At 39.4% G+C, this 22,783-nt stretch overlaps 1 protein-coding gene across 7 annotated transcripts in view; it reads right to left on the reverse strand.

Annotated features, from left to right (window-relative positions):
- ANAPC1 (anaphase promoting complex subunit 1) overlaps positions 1 to 22,783 on the reverse strand; it is a 117,464-nt gene that overhangs the window by 65,036 nt on the left and 29,645 nt on the right. For 4 of the 7 annotated variants that reach the window (XM_024242498.3, XM_054547928.2, XM_063713564.1 and 1 more), the window contains exons 14-20: positions 18,640 to 18,774; positions 15,618 to 15,758; positions 15,031 to 15,091; positions 11,637 to 11,824; positions 6,664 to 6,738; positions 2,797 to 3,065; positions 1,095 to 1,186 (exon numbers count right to left, since the gene is read on the reverse strand). In XM_024242498.3, the coding sequence (XP_024098266.2) occupies positions 1,095 to 1,186; positions 2,797 to 3,065; positions 6,664 to 6,738; positions 11,637 to 11,824; positions 15,031 to 15,091; positions 15,618 to 15,758; positions 18,640 to 18,774 (961 nt within the window). Of the gene's footprint in view, positions 1 to 1,094; positions 1,187 to 2,796; positions 3,066 to 6,663; positions 6,739 to 7,345; positions 7,415 to 11,636; positions 11,825 to 15,030; positions 15,092 to 15,617; positions 15,759 to 18,639; positions 18,775 to 22,783 lie in introns of all 7 variants that reach the window. The other 3 variants (XM_063713563.1, XM_063713561.1, XM_063713562.1) reach the window with 1 other exon arrangement.

Genomic DNA, 22,783 nt, shown 5'->3' on the forward strand with positions numbered 1-22,783 from the left:
TTCGAGGCCAGCCTGGCCAACATGGTGAAACCCCATCACTACTAAAAATACAAAAATTAGCCAGGCATGGTGGCACACACCTGTAATCCCAGGCAATCCCAGGCACTTGGGAGGCTGAAGCAGGAGAATTGCTTGAGCCTGGAAGGCAGAGGATGCAGTGAGCCAAGACTGTACCACTGCACTCCCGTCTGGGCGACAGAGTGAGACCCTGTCTCAAAAAAAAAAAGAATCTAACCAAAAATTTTGCCCTAACCCTAAAGGTGAAAAAAACAAAAGAAACATCCAGGATTCAGCTCTGTTCCAACAACTGGGCCCCAAATTTCAGTACCTTTAACTCAGGGTCTAGGATAGTACAGTGGTGATGGAAATGTTCTGTGTCTGTATCTGCACTGTCCAATATGGTAGCACTAGCCCCATGTGGCTACTGAGTTCTCAAAATGCAGCTAGTACACTGAGGAAATATATGTTTTATTTTAATTGAATTTAAGTAGCATATGGTTAGTGGTACTAACTGTACAGTACAAGTCTAAGTTAAAAGCATCCTTGGCGGCCTGGTGCGGTGGCTCATGCCTGTAATCCCAGCACTTTGGGAGGCCGAGGCGGGTGGATCAAGACCATCCTGTGTAACACGGTTAAACCTCGTCTCTACTTAAAATACAGAAAAATTAGCCAGGCGTGGTGGCGGGCAGCTGTAGTCCCAGCTACTCAGGAGGCTGAGGCAGGAGAATGGCGTGAACCCAGGAGGCAGAGCTTGCAGTGAGCTGAGATCGCGCCACTGCACCCCAGCCTGGGTGACACAGCGAGACTCCATCTCAAAAAAAAAAAAAAGGCATCCTTGACACTGGAAGCTCTTTCTCTGACTTTTGCAAGTCAGAATCTTAGGGATGGGTAAAATTTTCCCTATACACTGAAGATATTATGGCTTACTACGTGTCAGAAAACAAGCACTATGAACTAAAATCTGCCTGGTGGAAAGGCATTGCCCCTGACTTAGAAGCTAATGGTAAGAAATACATCCTCTGCTATTCATTGAGAAAGATACAAGGAAATATCACTACACTGTTTAGAAAATATTTAAAAGCACGACCACTTACCTGGATCAACTGTGCACACTTGTCCAGTAGTTCTGACAAGTGTTGGGTAGTCTCTATAGTAATGATCTACATAAGGCCCCAATTTTAAGTCCCTAAAACAGTAAGAGCATGTAAAAAAGAAAGTATTACAACACTTTCTCCTAACAGAATTGGAAGGATTCATTAGTTGAATCTTTCAATTTAAAAACTTACTTATGAGAAAGATAACCAAATCTAGAGTCTCTCTATTGTATTTTTGGACTTTAAAGTATCCAGTGCGACAAATGCAACCCAATCTCTTTTTGCTAAATTTTGTGGAAGGAAAACCACAGTAAAAGCACCGTGATCTAGTTTCTGCTCTGCTATTTATTAGCTGTGTGATCTTCCATAAGTCATGTCTATAAACCTCAGTATTTTCTTCTAGAAAATGGGGCAATACCAGCTCACTTACTCTGAAGTTTTAAAGATTAAATAAGATAAAATATGTGTAAAAAAAAAAAAACAAAACCTGATAAAATGTAAAACATCACTGGGCACGGTGGCTCACGCCTGTAATCCCAGCACTTTGGGAGGCCGAGGTGGGCGGATCACAAGGTCAGGAGATCGAGACCATCCTGGCTAACACCGTGAAACCCTGTCTCTACTAAAAATACAAAAAATTAGCCGGGCGCGGTGGTGGGCGCCTGTAGTCCCAGCTACTCGGGAGGCTGAGGCAGGAGAATGGCGTGAACCCAGGAGGCGGAGCTTGCAGTAAGCCGAGACTGCGCCACTGCACTCCAGCCTGGGCGATAGAGCGAGACTCCATCTCACAAAATAAAAATAAAAAAAAAAAAAATGTAAAACATCATACACATTACTTATTTCAGACAGCCATGATTATGGTTTGGAAATTACTTAATTACAAAAGAATTTTCATGATAGTAATGACATCCTAAGAGATATTTACCATTGATTAAAACTGCCATGTCTCAGGATTGAATTTCAAGATCTCAAAAAAGACAACAGAAATTAGAAAATGTACTATGTCTTAACTCAGAGGTTGACTTTTCAATTCAAATTCAACTTCTTTATCACCAAAGGTCATAAAGGTCAAACAACACATAAGTATGACCCTAGAATTCTGAGCCATACACAAGGTGCTTCAAAGCTCTTGAAAGGTGTTGAAAAGTATTATTAGAACTATCTTTTTGTAGATCTACTATGAGTGCCTCAAAGAGAGGGACAACCTCAGACTGCAACAAGGATAGCATAGCAAAATGAGTCTACAACTATCAAACACTCATATCCCAGGAAACAAATTTAGGCAAGTTTCCTCATCACTAAAATAGGAAACTTACCTTGTTTGAGACTTTATATGTAAACTATGATTTTGTCAACTATAAAGCACTATTTGAATGTGGATATTACAAAACAGCAGATGTTATTCTAGAACTCCCACCGTAGTATAGCCAGTCAGTCATCCTGTCAAAATGAAAATCTGAGCAGGTCATCTCCATTTTTTCGTGACCTTCCACTAATCTCAGGACAAAGACTAAAAATCCCTGCATGGCTCACAGGCCCTAAAAACCCAGTCTCTTCAAACAACTCTGTGTTTTACAGAGATGCCCTAGTTTTCTGAGAAGGTAGATTTCAGAAACTTATTTACAAGGTCCCTATATGATATCATGGAAAAGACAGTCATCTCAGGACTTCCTGGCAGTTTCTAACCTACAAACAACTTTACCTTGCCAACTGAACGAGAAGTTCAACAAGTGAACAAATTCCTTCTCCCATTAGAGTATTCAACTTAAGCTCCTCATACACAAGGTGAAGAACGAAAAAAATTGCAGGTATGTGAGTAAAGAGAAGTGTAGAAGAATCCAGACTGAGATTCTGTGAAAAATCCTCATCCTTCATCTGTGAAGCTTCTGAAGGACTCAGACATAAAGATCTGTTCAAAAGATGAGACTCAACATTCTGGTGGTAGTCTGAATTTAGTAAATATTCCCAGTCCTGAGAAGAATAAAAAGAATATTAATTTTTAAAAATAATACCTCCTTATAATATCATAAGAAAATTAATTCATTTAAAATAATTCAAGTTTCATTTTCACATTAAGTTGATCTAAGAGTATATTAAAAAAGAAAAAGACAATGCTAAGAATGAAGTAACTATAAAATAGCAAGCCAGTTATAAACGTTAAGGCAAGCCACCTTTAAAAACCATTAAAAAAAATCTTGTCATGCCCTTTTAGGAAAGACATTGGGAGAAGAATTATACTATTTAGGTAGAGATTGAGAGAGAAAATTTAAGATTATTTCAGGCTAGGTTTTATAGGAAAAGTAGATGGCAAGTTAGTGGCCACTACACTGAACTGTGTTTTGGTAAGAAGGAAGGTCCACTTGCATTCAGCTGGTGTATTCATCTTTCCACATGTATAAGATGCCAGGGCTAGTAATATAATCTAATAATCAACTGATTTTTATATTCAGACTGATTGGACTACATTTTCCAAATATTCAGTCTATTTTGGTTCTACTTGTGATTTACTGCATTTGGTTCAGAGAATGTGGTTTATGCTATTTCCAGATCTTGGAATTTACGGGTGTTTTTATAAGGCTTAATACAGTGTGTTATTCTAAATTAAAAATTCTTGGACTAGATACAGAAAGAACTAACCATAAAAGAAAAAACTGGGCCGGGTGTAGTGGCTCACGCCTGTAATCCCAGCACTTTGGGAGTCCGAGGCAGGTGGATCACAAGGTCAGGAGATCAAGACCATCCTGGCTAACACGGTGGAACCCCATCTCTTCTAAAAAAAATACAAAAAAATTAGCCAGGTGTGGTGGCGGGCACCTGTTAGTCCCAGCTACTGGGGAGGCTGAGGCAGGAGAATGGCATGAACCCGGGAGGCGGAGCTTGCAGTGAGCCGAGATTATGCCACTGCACTCCAGCCTGGGCAACAGAGTGAGACTCCATCTCAAAAAATAAAATAAAATAAAATAAAAAACTGATAAGTTGGATAATTAAAATTAAAAATTCTGCTCATCAAAGACACTGTTAAAGCCATATTCTAAGGGAAAATATGGTCAAGAACTCATGTGTAGAACATGTAAGAACTTCAACAGCTTACATATTTTTTAAAATCTAATTTACAAGTAGGTAAAGACTTGAACAGAAACTTCACAAAAAGATACATAAGCAGCTAATGAGCACATGAAAGAGTGTTTAACATCCTCCTACCTCAGCCTCCAAGTAGCTAGGACTACAGGTTATGCGCCATCATGCCTGGCTAATTTTTAAATTTTTTTGGTATACAACTGGTCTTACTATAATATGTTGCCCAGGCTGGTCTCAAACTCCTGGGCTGAAGCAGTCCTCCTGCCCCTACCCCTCAAAGTGCTGTGATTACAGGCGTGAATTTTCATTTCAAAAGAAATTAAATTAAAAGAAATTAAAATTACAGATGTGAATTTTAAAAGAAAGTAAAATTACAGATGTGAATTTTAATTTAAAAGAAATTAAATTAAATTAAAAGAAATTAAAATTCACGCCTATAATCGCAGCACTTTGGGAGATAGGGGCAGGAGGACTGCTTGAGCCCAGGAGTTTGAGACCAGCCTGGGCAACATATTATAGTAAGACCTTGTCTCTACCAAAAAAATTTAAAAATTAGCCAGGCATGATGGAGTATACCAGTAGTCCTAGCTACTTGGAGGCTGAGGTAGGAGGATGGCTTGAGCCTAGAAGTTCGAGATTACAGTCAACTACAGTAGCATCACTGCAGTCCAGAGTAGGCAACAGAGTGACACCCTGTCTCTTAAAAAAAAAGAAAAAAGAAAAAAAAGAAAATGTATGTCCACGGGCTGGGCATGGTGGCTCACACCTGTAATCGTAGCACTTTGGGAGGCCAGTGTGGGCGGATTATTGAGGCCAGGAGTTTGAGACCAGACTGGCCAACATGGCAAAATCAAGTCTCTACTAAAAATACAAAAATTAGCCAGGCATGGTGGCACACACCTGTAATTCTAGCTACTGGGGAGGCTGAGGCATGAGAATTGCCTGAACTCAGGAGTCAGAGGTTGCAGTGAGCCAAGATCGTGCCACTGCACTCGAGCCTGGATGACAGAGCAAGACTCTGTCTCAAAAAAAAAAAAAAAAAAAAAGAAAATATATATTCACAAAGTGAATTTTGGCAGTAGCTTGCTTTATTCATAAGACTTTAAAAAAAATAATGGAAATAGCCTAGATATCTACCAGCAAAAGAAGGATGAATAAACAAACTATGGCATATTCATACTACTCAGCAATAAAAAAGCACAAACTACTGGTATCTGTAACAATATGAATGAATCTCAAAAGCATTATGCTGAATAAATCTTATACCAAAGATTACATACTATATTATTTTATTTACATCAAGTTCTAGAACAGGTATAACTAAGATATGGTGACAGAATTCAGATCAGTGATTGCTAGAAGAAGAGAATAAAGCTGATTAAAAACAGCAAGAGGGGCCAGGCCCAGTGGCTCATGCCTGTAATCCCAGAACTTTGGGAGGCTGAGGTGGGCAGATCACGAGGTCAAGAGTTCAAGAGCAGCCTGACCAACATGGTGAAACCCCATCTCTACTAAAAATACAAAAATTGGCCAGGCGTGGTGGCACATGCCTATAATCCCAGCTATTCAGGAGGCTGAGGCAAGAGAATCACTTCAACCCAGGAGGTGGAGCGCCGACATCGTGCCACTGCACTCCAGCCTGGGCGATAAGGCGAGACTCCGTCTCAAAAAAAAAAAAAACCGCACAAGGAAATTTTATGGAGTTATAAAAATATTCTGTGTCTTTATAGGATTGTAGGTTACATGAGTGTGCATATATTAAAACTGATCAAACTGTAAACTTAAGATGTATTTCATTTTTGTAAATTACACCACAATTTAAAAAAATATATTTGGACCACTTAAGAATATACCAGGGAGGCCAGGTGCGGTGGCTCATGCCTGTAATCCCAGCACTTTGGGACACCAAGGTCAGGAAGGTCACTTGAGGTCAGGAGTTCGAGACCAGCCTGACCAACACGGTGAAACCCTGTCTCTACCAAAACTACAAAATTAGCCGGGCATGGTGGGGCAGGCGCCTGTAATCCCAGCTATTCAGGAGGCTGAGGCAGGAGAACTGTTTGAACCTGGGAGGCGGAGATTGCAGTGAGCCCAGATCGTGCCATTGCATTCCATCCCGGGCGACAAGAGCGATACTCCGTCTCAAAAAAAAAAAAAAAAAAAAAGAAGGAATACACCATGGAACCTGATATGATTGAGAACCTTAATTTAAAAAACGTAAATGCTGTCATTTCAGGTGATCAGTTGATAATAAAATGTCTACAAACCCAAACTGAAAGAATGCAGTAATACATATATTAATTTTTAGATAATCATTAAAGACCACAGAAAATGTAACAGATCCTACTCTTCAAAATAATTGCTATTCAGTATTAAAATAAATAAAGTGAAAGGTGTTGGAAAGATATAGGAATTGATAGGAATACCACAGAAGTGGAAGAATAGTATGAATACCCATAAATTTATATTAGCAAGAAATAATAACGCTTACATCATCAGATCCAGTCTCGGAAGGCCTTGCTTTTTTGGGCGCAATGACAGGGGAAAGTGATCCTTCAAAGTCAAACTGAAAAGTAACCCCAAAAGAAAAGATAAAAATCATAAATGCATTCCTGTCAACTGATCAACTTAAAGGATTCAGAAATCAGTTCTCCCAATTATGAAAACTGAGAAAAGCCATCAAAACTCATTTTTTGATCTGGAAAGTCATTATTTAAATATCTTTCTTCTAGGTTACTGTAAAGATGAAATGAAATCATATTAATATATGCAAACATCTATAAGAGTGCCTGGGCTCCTAAGTATTGATTTTAATGGTAGTTTCCTTCCCTCTCCTACTTCTGTAACGACATAGATTACATCACATCTTTGGTAGAAAAAGAAACTTTAGGCATATCCACAATATACCAAGTCTCAAAGGATCAGCCCAATATCAGTCAAATGTTAGAACTAAGCAAACATTTATTTACAGTCCACCTACAGTAAACTATCTAACAATTCTATGGCAGAGACAAGCAGCTACTCTGGAAAATCTTTTTTCTCCTCTTTCTCCTGAACCCACAGCCAGACTACATACATACGTCTGCCTCCTTTGAAGTTAGGTGTGACCCTTTGACAGAGTTAATTATAAATGGAAGTCACTGTCATCACTTCCAGGACCAGTCCAGTCCTACCTTTGCTCCTCCAGGCTCTTTGCCCCTTCCACTTGACTGGAATGCAGTCAACCAATGGCAATCTTTGAACTGAAGACAAAAGATCCTCCATCAACCTAGGTTCCTGAATAACTGTGTGGCCTGTTTATCTGCTAAGCCCTGTTATGTAAGCAAGACAGACATTTTTGTTGTGTTTGAGCCATTGTATCTTTTGAGGCCTTTCTATTATAACAGTGAGCCTATCTTCTAACTAATACAACTACATAAAAGCAGTTTTCTACAAGTTGCTCTTCTTCAATTTCCCCTGGCATAATCTTCGCTGCCCCAGCTGCTCCACATGGGCATTGACCATCAACTAATAAACTGGAACTCTATCAATGGCAATGGCTATTTTCCAATGCTGAAAAACTTACATATTTATCAACTCACTCGCCTAAACAGAGTTGATTTCTATATAAAAACTAAACACAGGTAGCAATAAAGTGATTTTTAAAACTGAATGTTATTGAGAGAGAAGATCTGCTTGTGAAGCATTCAAATAAAAAACAGCCCAACTCATACATATTATAAAAAATCTGGTAATAACAGTGAAATCAAAGCAACAAATATAACAGTAACTATCTAACCTAAAACTTCAACCAAAATATAACACACACAAAGTCCCACAGTCAAAAAGAATGTCCCTGCTATAATTAACAGATTCATAAGGACTGGAGTTATGAGAAAGTAGAAACTGCCTGATAAGGATGGCTCTTTGTGCCATACATGGATCTGTTTAATCTTCACTCTATCAATGTGTCTCAGGTTAGCCAACCCTGTTATATGCTCATATGGACCCTTACCCTTTAGCTATCATAACACATGTATCAAATATTATTTATTTGTTTCCCCCAAGATAGTCAATTCCAGAAGAACAATCTGTTTTGTTTGGGGTATATGTGAGAAACCTGGCATCATGCCTGGCCCACAGCAGGGATTCAATATTTATCTAATGAAAAAAAGAGCAGCCCAAAAGCCACAAAAAGTTAACCCTAAATGCAACTGTTCCTACAATGTACAGTCCAGTGTGCTCATTTAACACATCAGCAAATTAAAGAAAGCACAAAGAAATGCCAAAAATTGTGTAACTAGTCATTGGCAGAAATTCTGTACTCCACCACATTATATATATGAAACCAAAAAGAATAAATCTGAACAAAGCAAAATGAAAACCATTTGCCAATAAGGACCATTTCATCCTAAGCTTTGACTACGAGGACAAAAGATAGCAAGGGTTTAACCATGCAGTCCTATAAATAAATGGCAAAGCAACTTGGCCTCAAGAATTGATTTCCTTATTCCTTCCTTTATAATTATCATGCAATAAGTAAGTCAAAGAGCCATGTCTTCTTTGCAAAGGAAAAAATGGGTAGGTGCTCAGTCCTCCCCAAAACATGAAAATGCGAAGGGGCATAGGTTCTCTGCCAGAGACTAGGACTCAACAATCTGTACTCATCAACAAGTTCCAAGGACAATGATACACAAAACTACAGAAAGCTGACATGCTTTTTCATAATGTAGAAATCCAGTTTCTATGAGGCTTAATCTTTTCACATGTAATAAAGAACAGAAAAATTGGGGATAATGTCACTTGGATACAATTGTTTAAAATAAGAAAAGAAGGCCAGGAGCCGTGGTTCACACCTGTAATCCTAGCACTCTGGGAGGCCAAGGTGGGAGGATCACTTGAGCTCAGGAGTTTGAAACCAGCATAGCTGACATGGCAAAACCCAGTCTCTACTAAAAATACAGAAATTAGCCAGGCGTGGAGGTGCATGCCTGTAATCCCAGCTACTCGGGAGGCTAAGGCACAAGAATCGCTTCAACTTAGGAGGCAGAGGTTGTAGTGAGCCAAGATAGCGCCACTGCATTCCAGCCTAGATGACAGAGTGAAATCCCGTCTTAAAAAAGGAAAGAAAAGAAAAGAAAATTGTCCCTATTTTCCCATAAGATTTTTCTCAAGGAAATTGCAGACAGCAATTCCTTCATGTGCTGAAATAGACACAAACTCTTAAAAACAGTATCTCACTCAGATGGAAAACGGCATTCACTCAACAAATGTTCAGAGTACCCTTCTACGCCAGGCAATACCACAGGTCCTGGAGAGAGAGAGTAGTAAACAAAACTAAGCAAAAATCTTTGCCTTCCTAGAATTTACATTCCAGCTGGGGGAGGAGGGACACAAAACAAAATAAGTAAAACATATAGTATATTATATTTAATTAAGTGAGAAGAAAAAAAAACAGGTAAATGGCACTAAAGGTATGGAGGCAGGTGTAATTCTACAGAGAGAGACAGGACAGGCAGCACTGAGGTGACACCTGAATAAAGACCTAAGCATGTCTTGTCGGAGGGAAAGCATTCTCCATAGAGGTAATAGCAAGTGCAAACACTCAGAGGCAGAAACATGCTGGCAGTGCTCAGGGAACAGAGCTGAGGCCAATGTGGCTGGGATGATGTGTGCAAAGCATTAAGAAATAAGACCAGGAAGGTGAGCAAGGGCTAGGTCACATGGCATCTTATAAGCCTATGGCCTTTACTCTGAGTGACATGGGAAGTCACTGGGAGATTCTACGCAGAGGCGTGACTAACGCAACCTGACGTTATCAAACAGGATTACTTTGGCCACTGGACTGAGAAGAGACTGGAACACAGACAAAGGACATGAAATACAAATCAAAAAATAAGAACTATAAATAACTGATGAAATTTTGAAAAAAACATTCCCATTTACTTATACAGAAATAAGATAAAATTTCTCAGGAAGCTGGCAAAGGTTCACCACACCACAAATAAACACTGGTGAAATGGGCACTTTTAAATGATGCTAGTAACAATGTCACCTGGGAACCCCTTTCCAAACATTACTCAACCCAACAGTTTCTCTTTTAAGATTCAATTCTTGGGAAGTAACTAGAGATATGGTTAAAGATTCGTGAAAAAGGATGTTTATAAGTTACTCACAATAAGGAAAACAACAGATTCACAAGGTACAATTATTAGCTATTGGTTATGATAAAACTACACTATGAAGAAACGATGGAGATTTTTTAGAAAAAATTTTTAATGATAGGGGAAATTTTCACTGGTATTTTTATATAGAAGGTAACATCAAAAATATTTAGAGTGGTTATCTCTGAGTAGTATAATTATTTTCTTAATTCGTCCATTTTCCACATTTTCCTTTCCTAATTAAGACAAAAAACAAGTTTTAAAAATGGATTTGCTGGCCAGGCACGGTGGCTCACGCCTATAATCCCAGCACTTTGGGAGGCCAAGGCGGGCAGATCACAAGGTCAGGAGATCGAGACCATCCTGGCTAACATGGTGAAACCCCGTCTCTAGTAAAAATACAAAAAATTAGCCGGGCGTGGTGGCGGGCACCTGTAGTCCCAGCTACTCGGGAGGCTGAGGCAGGAAAATGGCGTGAACCCAGGAGGCGGAGCCTGTAGTGAGCCGAGATTGCGCCACTGCACTCCAGCCTGGGTGACAGAGCGACATTCTGTCTCCAAAAAAAAAAAAAAAAAAATGGATTTGCTGTACAAGGCTAAAACATAGAATGGTACAGCTGAGCTATCTAGAAAAGGGGTAATTATAATCTAGAATGATTTTTTTTCAGAGTGACCCAGGCAAAGTTGTCCTGGGAGTGATCTCCAAAGCCAGAAGGAGATCACCAATACTGAAGACACCACTCTGCTAATTTTGTAAATAATCTAATAAGGGCCTGTAAGGATGTTACTGGGGGAAGACGGTGAGAGGTAAGGCTTTATACCATTAACAGAGTAGATAGTCAGGCTAAGGTACTTTAAATCTCCCTCAAAGCAAACCTTCATCTTCACATCCCAAGCAACATGTGTGTAAAAAGACAATCTTGTCTTCAGAAAACAATCTTCAACAAGGAGTCAGAAGATGCAGTCTAGTCATAGTTTTTAAAAAATCACAGATCTGTGATTTCTTTGTGATCCAGTTTCTTCATCAATAAAACCAAGACTATCACTAATCCTAGCATAACTTGCAGTCATTTTACAAAGGTGAAATGAGAAATAGTCATATATGCTTTAACATTCCAAAGCTCAGTAATTATAATTACTAGTAAAATGTTAATATTATTAAGTGAGATTTGATTTACAATATATAGATACAATAAACCTTAATATTATTCTATTATTTTGAATATGGTATGCCTATTATGTAGTCTCAATGTCATATTACCAATTATGCAACCATTACATTAACAGAATAACTCATAAAGAAAACAATTGTATTTACTTACATTTCTAGTCCATGCTAAGCGGTCTGTGTTATAACCCATCATGTTCATGAGACAAGTCACAAATAAATTCCACTCTGAGTGATAACTGGGTCCTCCTGGAGCACTGTGGACATTGTACCACTTGACAAGCATCTGAACTGCTATTTCTTTTGGCAGGATAAACTTAATTGCTTGCAAACACGTTTGTACTATTAAAAGCAAAGATTAATTTTAGTATTCTTACTCTGCATGCATTTCTTTTCCCCTTTCAATAACCAAGTTTTTTTTAACTTCTACTATGTAAAGGCCAATTATTATGAAAAGAAAACTGTCATTAAAGAGCCAATGAGATGCAAACATTACCTAACCAATCATCTGAAACTAAAACCAACTACTGAATTCAACAGGGCTTGAAAGGGGTCTGAAGACAGCTTTTTTTTTTTTTTTTTTGAGAGGGAGTCTCGCTCTGTTGCCCAGGCTGGAGTGCTGTGGCGCCGTCTTGGCACACTGCAACTTCTGCCTCCTGAGTTCAAGCGATTCTCCTGCCTCCGCCACCAAGTAGCTGGGATTACAGGCGTCTGCCACTGCCCCAGGCTAATTTTTGTATTTTTAGTACAGACCATGTTTCACCATGTTGGCCAGGCTGGTCTCAAACTCCTGACCTCATGATTCACCCGCCTTGGCCTCCCAAAGCACTGGGATTACAGGTGTGAGCCACTGTGCCCAGCCAAGGACAGCTTTTCGATCATTAATTTTGAATCAGAAATAAAGTAACCAAATAGCCCAGTTTGCCAGAGACAGTCCTGATTTACATCCATTGCCCAGCAATTACTAGCTGCTCCCTTTCACTCTTAAAGATGTTCTAGCTCCGGTGACAAATTAAAAGTCACTATGGGCCAGGCATGGTGACTCACACCTGTAATCTAAGCACTTTGTGAGGTCGAGGCGGGTGGATCACCTGAGGTCAGGAGTTCGAAACCAGGCTGACCAACATGGTGAAACCGCATTTCTACTAAAAATACAAAAATTAGTTGGGCATTGTGGCGGGCACCTGTAATCCCAGCTACTCGGGAGGCTGAGGCAGGAGAATCGCCTGAACCCGGGAGGCAGAGGTTGCGGTGAGCCGAGCTCACGCCATTGCACTCCAGCCTGGATGACTAGAGCGAAACTCTGTCTCAAAAAAAAAAAAAAAAAGTCACTATGAAAAACATACAACTTCTATGTTTATACATTTATATAAAATACTGCCTAAATACTTCAGCAAATATATAATATTCAATATATGCATCCACAAATAGCAATGCTTAGCTAGCATTACATGATGTTCTAAATGAGTTAACATGCCTATTAACCAAAGCTTTATAACTTTATTTCTGACGTCGTTCAGTTTCTAAAATGTTTCACATGCTCTCTGCCTTAAAAGAGTTAAGAGTTAATACCACATAATTTACACCATTCTTTTTTTGGTAAGGGGAAACAGGGTCTTCCTCTGTCCCCAGGCTGGAGTACAGTGGTGCAATCATAGCTCACTGTAACCTCCGACTCCTGGGCTCAAGTGGTCCACCAGCTCAAGCTTCCCAAGTAGCAAGGACTACAGATGCATGCCAGCATGCCTGGCTAATTTTAGTTTTCTTTTTGTAGAGACAGAGTCTCACTATGTTGTCCAAGCTGGTCTCAAACTCCTGGCCTCAAGCAATCCCCTCACCTCAGCCTTCCAAAGGGAGGGGATTACAAGCACGAGCCCACCACACCTGGCCTTATACCATTCTCAATGGCTCCACATCAATTATAGCACTACACTGTCATACAATGATCCCCTCAGAGTGGCCAGGGCTACCACTGTGAAGAAACCCAAATCTGCTTTTAGTAGTAAATAATCCCAAACTGCAATATTTGTGTACTCACATATCCTCTCTTCCAGGATTCTTTTTTCCCTTTCCACTGTCATGCCACTGGGCCCACCCTCATCAACATATCCTCTGTCCCATCAGTTTGCAATGTGCAAACTCACACAGCACAGGTTGGAAGCAAATAATACTAAAATACCAAATAACCAAGTATGTCATAGCTGAATCCAAAATAAGTGTAAACCCAATGCTGCATGAGTGTGAGAACCCTTTGCAGGTAAAGTACATAAACTTATGTGCATAAACTATGGGGCTTCTGTTTGGCTATAAAGGGGTAACATTTTTTGTTTTTATTTATTTAATTTCTTCCATTATTATTAGTTTTTATATATTTTGCTTAGGCTTATAATACTTCTAGGTACCTGGCCTTGTGATTACAAAATACCTTTTAGAAGGCAAGGAATCTCTATATCAACTTGGAATACCATTTACCAGCAGTGAAAATTCCTAAAATGAAAAAGTCATTCTAGTCTACAATCTGCCAATGTCCTGCTTTGGCAGTTAGATTTGAAACCAAGATATGTCATGAACTTCCTTATATCATACAGGCATTCTTTTCTTAACCTACGTTTGTTGGCAAATCCCTTCAATTCTAACATTTTGTTTACTATTCTATGTTCAGAAATATTCTCCTCTAGCATTTTTGAAATTGCATCTCAGGAATAATTCAAGCAGAATCCAGTATTTATTAAGATAATTCTGATTGTATTTTGGCAATAATATTAAGTTTTATTCAATTAAGGCAATTATGTTACTTTCACAATTTATCTGAAAATTTAGATATTTATTTTAAAATTAAAATCATTAATACATTAAAGAAAAAAAAACATTAAATATGCCAAGAAATATCTTAGTTGCTTAGGCTTCCAGTTTCCCAGATGTTCTTGCAAGAGGCATGTCCGTATATATATATATATATATATATATATATTTTTTTTTTTTTTTTTTTTTTTTGAGACGGAGACTCACTCTATCACCTAGGCTGGAGTGCAGTGGCATGATCTCGGCTGACTGCAACCTCCGCATTCTGATTTCAAGCGATTCTCCTGCCTCAGACTCCCAAGTAGCTGGGATTACAGAAGTGCACCACCACACCCGGCTGATTTTTGTATTTCTAGTAGAGAAAGGGTTTCACCGGTGATGTTGGCCAGGCTGGTCTCAAACTACCGACCTCAAGCGATCCACCCACCTCAGTCTCACAAAGTGTTGGGATTACAGGTGTGAGCCACCATGCCCAGCTGACATGTCCATATATTATTATACTGCAAGATATTCCTCAACAGAAGAACCTCAGAGAACAGAACTAGCACATCCTTCACCTGTACTTCAGCCTTAGAGCACACATACAGTGGATATCACAAAGCACTCCCTAGCTCTTTAAAGCTCCTCTACAAAGCTAAGAACTTGATCCAGTGGCTGCAAAAATGGCAAAATAATGTTTAATACCCCAATTATTAACGTAAATCACAATTACTTCATGTCTTATAAATGAAACTTCTCAATCGTACCTAACTCAGAGGTGGCAATTTCAGGAATAGTGATCCTAACCATGGAGCCATTACTCAGTTCCTAGATGGAAACAAATGAGAAAGTAAATAAAATCTGTGCATTCTAAGTCTTTGAATGTCTTAAAAATAGCTGGTACAAGACTTTGCCTATCAAAGCAATAAAATAAATGAAAAACAATTTTCAAACAGAAATGAACACTTCCAAATTTCAGAAACTTTAAATGTAATTATTTGCAAAATGTTTTCCAAAATGCTTGTTTTAATAAAAAGTGTCTAATCTTTATACAGTGAGTCACCATCATCAAAAGGACATTTACTTTTAATGAGAAAACAAAAAATCACATCAATATACAATTCAACTGACTCAACAAGCTTTTGTTTTCACTAAGTTTTTAATAATACAGAAACTGTAGAAAACAAGCAGAATTACCGTATAGTAAAAAGTAAAATAGTGCCAAAAAATGACACAATAGATTTTTTTAAATCATGAGAAATGTTTGCTGTCATTTTTCAGACAAAATTCTGTATTCTGTCAAATTTGAAATGCCAGCCCACTTCTTGGAAAGCTACCAAATGTTTATACTTACTAGGGTGACTCTGTTATGGACAGGATCTCTGATAGAATGAATGTAAGTTCCAAGCTGTTGGAAAGTACAATCCTCATTATAGAGAGAATCATGAAGTTTTGAAGAATCCCTCAGTTCTGGAACTGGGGACAACAGAACAACCTGTAAAAAGTCGTAAATACAACACAAATGAATTGTTTTCTGAGAAATTAAGGACAAGGAAATTTAACTATTTCTTTTTTGCATATGGTCTAACAAACAATAATATGTAATGATTCAAAAACATTCTGCTCCAAGCCAAGCATGGTGGTGCACACCTGTATAGTCCCAGCTACTCAGAAGACTGAGACAGGAGAATCACTTAAGCCTAGGAATTTGAGGCTGTAGTGAGCCTGTGAATAGTCACTGCCCTCCAGCCTGGATGACACGGCAAGACCCAGGCTCTTTAAAACATTTTGTTCCAGATACAATGAAGTACCAGCAAACCAAGGTCCTCACAGAAAACAACTAGAAAAGGTAGGTAAAAGGAAAACATCTGATTGGTGGCTGTGGAAAAGCTGTGGAAGCAACCTGGACTTGAGGGACCAAGATCTAGGAGAGAAGGCAACTGCAGAGAAGGGGGTCAATGTTCTTGGAGAACCTTGCTTTTTCTGCTCTGGCCATCTGCAAATTTTGGTGGTAAGAGGAACATATGGAAAGGCTGACAATATGCAAGGAAAGTCATAGCAGCACTGTTAGCGACCTTACAGGGCTAAAGACTAAACTGTGGGCTGGGGCACACGGTGGCTCATGCCTATAATCCCAGCATTTTGGGAGGCTGAGGTGGGCGGATCACTTGAGGTCAAGAGTTCAAGACCGGCCTGGCCAACATGGTGAAACCCCATCTCTACTAAAAACACTAAAATTAGCCAGGTGTGGTGGCGGGCGCCTGTAGCCCCAGCTATTTGGGAGGCTGAGGCAGGAGAATCGCTTGAACCCAGGAGGTGGAGGTTGCAGTACAGTGAGATTGCCCCCACTGTACTCCAGCCTGGATGACAGGGAAAGACTCCATCTCAAAAAAAAAAAAAAGACTAAACTGTGATTTGAGGCAGCTGAGGAAGTAAGAGCCCAGGAAGAAAGGACGGTAATGAAAAAGCCAACAAATGAGACCAGTATTTAGTGGTATTTCCCCTATAGGCAATTATTTATTCAAGAATACAGGAAAAATAGAGGAACAGCATTTATTTGCTTAACTGCAGATATGCAAACAAAAAATTTAAATGATCTTAGTTACTATCTACATGCAGATGCTTCCAATCTTAATCTCCAGTCATGACCACTGATCCTTTTTTGATTCCTTTAATTCAATTTATATATCTCTAAGTGAATATCTTGTCAACACTGACAATCAAGACTAAGATGTATTTATTCTATTCCAGATTCTACTCTAAAAGTCACCAGGAAAAATTCAGCTCCACTGGTCCTGGCTCTAAGTCTACTAGCAAAATCTTCCAGAGAAGTGGAAAAGCCATCAGCCAATGTGTTAGACTATCATTTCCATGACCTTAAATCTATCAAAAAGGCACTATTACCAGGCTTATAGAATTCTAAAAAAGTTGGAAACCATTCTCCATTATAAAAGAAATTCTTCCAAATCACATAAAACACTTTGACACTTCTCCAGTTCCCCCTTTGAATGTTCTGCAAATGTGCTAGTTTGAAGGAAAAAAAATTCAATGTTGCACGTTTAAAAATATAATGAAGACATAGACATTATCAAATACAACTGATAGCACTAACCTTCCCTTTGAACCGTCCCTAAACATCCACACTCACATGTCCTTTAAATACAAACCACTTTTCTCCAGGCTTCCTAACTTGTTAAATCCAGGTACCTTCCCAGGTTGTTCAGAGAATTCGGAGCCTCGTTCCACATCACCTCTCCCCAGCCCAGCAGCACAAAACCAATCAGCTGATAAACTCATTTCCACCTCTCAAGGCCTCTCACATTAATCCCTTCTTTCCACACATATACTGCCCTACCTCAGACCCTCTTCATACTTCTTAAACTGACACAGACAACCTCACTTGGAGGCTAACTGGTCTCCTTATCTTTAATCCCAAAATACACCTATTTACAACACAGATCCAAAACCTCATAAGTCCTTTCTCAAAATCCTGTAATGCCCTGTCAATTGCATTCAGAATAAAACCACCTTTTCATCCTTTCTCCCTTTAAGAGCACATTAGTAAGAGTGTAAATCCCAATTCTACCACTTATTAGGTTTATTTCATTTGTAACCTCTATCTCATTTGTAAAAAAAAGAATCATAGTACTATCTTCTCAATAAAGCTGTTCTAAGAAAATAATGAATACTAATAAAGCACTGAGAACAATGCCCAGCACATAGAAAATGCTCAAAAAAGGTTATTATTGTTATCCAAACCCTATCCTGCCTCACCCTACAGACTACTTGTACTTTTATGAGTATTTATTCTACAGATTTATTGAGTCCTTATGACTAGGAGATGAAGATACAAATATCCATTAAAAAATGTTCCGCATTATCTGGCCTTCCTGCCTGTGCCTGTGTGGTTCCTCCTTGCCCTGAATGCTCCTTTCTACCTACAGATATCCTACTCATCCCCAAGGTCCAAACGAAGACTGACATGTCTCTCAGAGATGAGGCTTTGATTTTGCCATGTCCTCCCATTGGATGTTATCTTCCCATCAGTCAATCAACGATGGTACTCTCTTTTCCACATTACTAAGTCATGAGTCTTTCTTAAATTCTAATTTCTTATGCAGACAGTACATCAACTCTACACAATTGTGAGATCCCTAGATGGAAAAGAATGTAACATTTCCATCTCTCCAGCACCTTCAAAAAGTATCACACACGTCACAAGGGAGGTCAATATATGTTAACTGAATCACTTCTGTTTGAAAACATTTATTCTGCAAGTAGAAACTAAAATTAAGTTAACCATGGAAAGAACTAATATTTAACCAAACTTCTTTAAAAAATGTTAACTTTTTGGCAACACCTAGTCCTTTTCTTACCTCATCCAATGATCCAAGGAGTTTACTAAGAGGCTTTGGAGTACTAACGCCATCAAGTGGAGTACTGGGCCGAGGCATTGTGTTGGACATCGTCAGAGAAGGAGCTGGCAGTCCAGGAATAAAAACCTTTCCCACCTTTAAGCAATAAAAACATGTGGAAAAAAATATTGCCTTTAATGCATCATATCCTTAAATAAAATGTTAAGGAATATAAGCATATATTCATTTTGATATTTCTAAGTTTCTGCTCACCAAACACAGCAAAGAAACAATTCAAATGTCAATAATCTATCCAATTCCACTATCCAACTGCAAATATGTTGGTATAATTTCTTTTTTTTTTTTTTTTTTGAGATAAGATCTCACTCTTTCCCCATGGCTGGAGTACAGTGGCATGATCTCAGCTCACTGCAGCCTCAACCTACCAGGCTCAAGTGATCCTCCCACTTCAGCCTTCTGAGTAGCTGGAACTACAGGCACATGCCACTATGCCTGGTTGATTTTGTATTTTTTGGTAGAGACAGGGTTTCACCATGTTATCCAGGCTGGTCTTGAATTTCTGGGCTAAAGCCATCTGCCCACCTAGGCCTCTCATACCTTGGTATAATTTCTTTTGGTTGGATTCCTTCTCTTCATTACTGAAGACTTTTTTGGCAGGCAAGAAGACGAATGTTAATATAATCAACACATATAAAAATCTGCACACTATGTACTCTTCTACCTTATTGGTCATAAAGACAGTAAGAACAGCAGCCGGGCACAGTGGCTCACGCCTGTAATCCTAACACTTTGGGAGGCCGAGGTGGGCGGATCACAAGTTCAGGAGTTCAAGACCATCCTGCCTAACACAGTGAAACCCCATCTCTACTAAAAACTAAAAAAAAAAAATTAGCTGGGCGTGGTGGCAGGCGCCTGTAGTCCCTGCTACTCTGAGGCTGAGGCAGGAGAATGGCGTGAACCCAGGAGGCGGAGCTTGCAGTGAGCCCAGATCACGCCACTGCACTCCAGCCCGGGCAACAAGAACGAAACTCTGTCTCAAAAAAAAAAAAAAAATGAGTTGACAATCCGTGCTAACCACTCCTTATTTTGGCTATCTATAGGGTACTTAGCAAAAACAGAAATTCACATCTGTACAGGCTGAAAACTTGATAAGACTAAAAAGGAGATGCTCAGAACTAAAATGAGATCTTAACAATGTACATATTCATGTTAACACACTACTCAAAAGCTAACAAAATAACAGAAGTTGCCCCAATAAAATCCTTAGGCTTAAAAAACAAAAGTAACAGTGAGAACTAATTATGCATAATTTTTTGAAAGCTATCTCAAACCCCTAATTTACGAAAAGATGGAACAAGCACATACCATGCTATTCCCTCATTAATCACCAAAAAGAAAAAAAAACTGAATAAAATTTATAATGCAACTAACAGAAGATTCTGAAAAAGTGAAGAAAAGAAGACAAACTGGCTAGTAACCTGAGACCCAGGAATGACCTAATGATGAATTCCCTAGGTTTCTGGTTTTTTTGACTCCTTACATAACCAGGCCTCAGGCTTTCAAAGTGCCTACAACACAGACATGCCAACGTTCACAGACAAAACACGCCCTAAGAAAATCTTACTCTTTCCAGACAAAGTGTTGGGAAAAGAATGACCAACCAGGACAGAAACTTTTCACTATATCTGCCCTACTCTTTGCAAACACGAAGAAAAAAGTCATGGTCATCCCTTCCTCCTCATCAGGAGGCACAGTGAAAATTTTGAATGTCCCTCGTCTGTTTGAGGAAGTCCCCTTCTGCTTCTAGATGCTGAGAATTTTTTTTAATCACGGATATTTGATTTCATCAAATGATTTCTCTGCATCTATTTAGATCCTTGGTCAGCAAACTATGTTCCATGACCAAATCTGGCTTGTATCCTGTTTTTGTACAGTCTGTGAGCTAAGAATAGGTTTTACGTACTTAAATGGTTAAGGAAAAAAAAAAAACAGAAGACAAATATGTAACAGAGACTGCATGTGGCCCATAGAGGCTAAGATACTTGTCTGAACTCCTACATAAAAAGTTTGCCAGGCTGGGTGTGGTGGCTCATGTCTGTAATATCCCAGCACTTGGGGAGGCTGAGGTGGGAGGATCGCTTGAGTCAGGAGGTCATGGGTGCAGTGAGCTGTGATCCCACCACTGCACTCCAGTCTGAGTGACAGAGCGAGACACCTTATCAAAAAAAAGAAGAGAAAAGAAATTGCCAAGGATGGAGAGGACATGAACAACATTATCAACCAAATGGAATGAACTGACATTTATAAAATACTCAAGGGTGCCTTCTTGGTGATTTGGCCCTTTAAAGTCTCTCATTGTTCCTGGTCTTTTTTTTTTCCCACTTTATAGTGACTCCAGCTATCTTTTGATTACTGTTTGCATAATATATCTTTTTTCCATCCTTTAACTTACCTATGTCATTATATTTGAAGAACGCTTCTTATAACCAACATATATAGTTGGGCTGTATTTTCTAATCTCTTCTGCTAGTCTCTGTTATTTGTGTTAGACCATTGTATTTAATTAGTGGCCCAGTGGGATTTAAATCTGCCATTTAATATTTGTTTTCTTTATGTTCCCACTTTCTTTGCTCATCCAGAAGAAGCAACTCTTCAAGTTTGATCATAGATTTTGGCAATTCTGTTCAAGTCTGGCAATTCTGTTCAGGTTTAATCATAAGATCTTGGCAATTTAGTCACATCTTCAGGCTCTACTTCTAATTCTAATTCTCTTGCTATTTCCACCACATCTGCAGTGACTTCCTCCACTGAAGTTTTGAGCCCCTCAAAGTAACCCATGAGGGTTGGAATCAACTTCTTCCAAATTCCTGTTTATGTTGATACTTTGTCCTCCTCCCATGAATCATGAATATTCTTAATGGCATCTAGAAAGGTGAATCCTTTCCAGGTTTTTTTTTTTTTTTGAGACAGAGTCTCCCTCTGTCGCCCAGGCTGGAGTGCAGTGGCGCAATCTCAGCTCACTGCAAGCTCCGCCTCCCGGGTTCACGCCAGTCTCCTGCCTCAGCCTCCCGAGTAGCTGGAACTACAGGCGCCCACCACCACGCCCGGCCAATTTTTTGTACTTTTAGTAGAGACATGGTTTCACCATGTTAGCCAGGATGGTCTCGATCTCCTGACCTTGTGATCCACCTGCCTGGGCCTCCCAAAGTGCTAGGATTACAGGCATGAGCCGCCACGCCCGGCCCAGAAGGTTTTCAATGGACTTTGCCGGATCTCTTAGAGGAATCACTATCTATGGCAGCTCTAGTTAAGTAATGTATTTCATAGTAAGACTTGAAAGTCAATTACTCCTTCACAGGCTGCAGAACAGATGTGTCAGCAGGCATGAAAACAACATTCATCTCCTGTACATCTCCCTCAGAGCTCTTAGACGACCAGGTGCACTGTCAATGAGCAGTAATATTTTGAAAGGTATCTTTTTTCTGAGCAATATGTCTCAACAGTGGGCTTAACATATTCAGTAAACCATGCTATAAACAGGTGTGCTGCCATCCAGTCTTTGTTGTTCCATTTATAGAGCCCAGGCAGAGCAGACTTGGCATAATTCTTAAGGGCCCTAAGATTTTTGGAATGGTAAATGAGCACTGGCTTCAACTTTAAGTCACCAGCTGCATTAGCCCTTAACAAGAGGGTCAGACTGTCCTTTGAAGCCAGGCACTGACTTCTCCTCTCAGGTTATGAAAGCCCTAGATGGCATCTTCTTCCAACAGAAAGCTGTTTCATCCACACTGAAAATCTGTTTAGTGTAGCCACCTGCATCAATTATCTTAGCAGCTTCTACATCAGCACATGCTGCTTCACCTTGCACTTTTGTGTTACGGGGAAGGCTTTTTTCCTTAAACCTCAAGAATCAACCTCTGTTAGCTTACAACTTTTCATCTGCAGCTTCTTCACCTTTCTCAGCCGTCACAGAATTGAAGAGAGTTAGGGCCTTGCTGTGGATTCGACTTCAGCATAAGGGAATGTTATGGCTTGTTTGATCTTCTGTCCAGACACTAAAATCTTCTTCATATCAGCGATAAGGTTGTTTCGCTTTATCAGTTGCCATGTTCACTGAAATAGCACTTTTAATTTCCTTCGAGAG

This window comes from Pongo abelii, chromosome 12 (genome assembly GCF_028885655.2).
Source record: "Pongo abelii isolate AG06213 chromosome 12, NHGRI_mPonAbe1-v2.0_pri, whole genome shotgun sequence".
NCBI classification, from domain to species: domain Eukaryota; kingdom Metazoa; phylum Chordata; class Mammalia; order Primates; family Hominidae; genus Pongo; species Pongo abelii.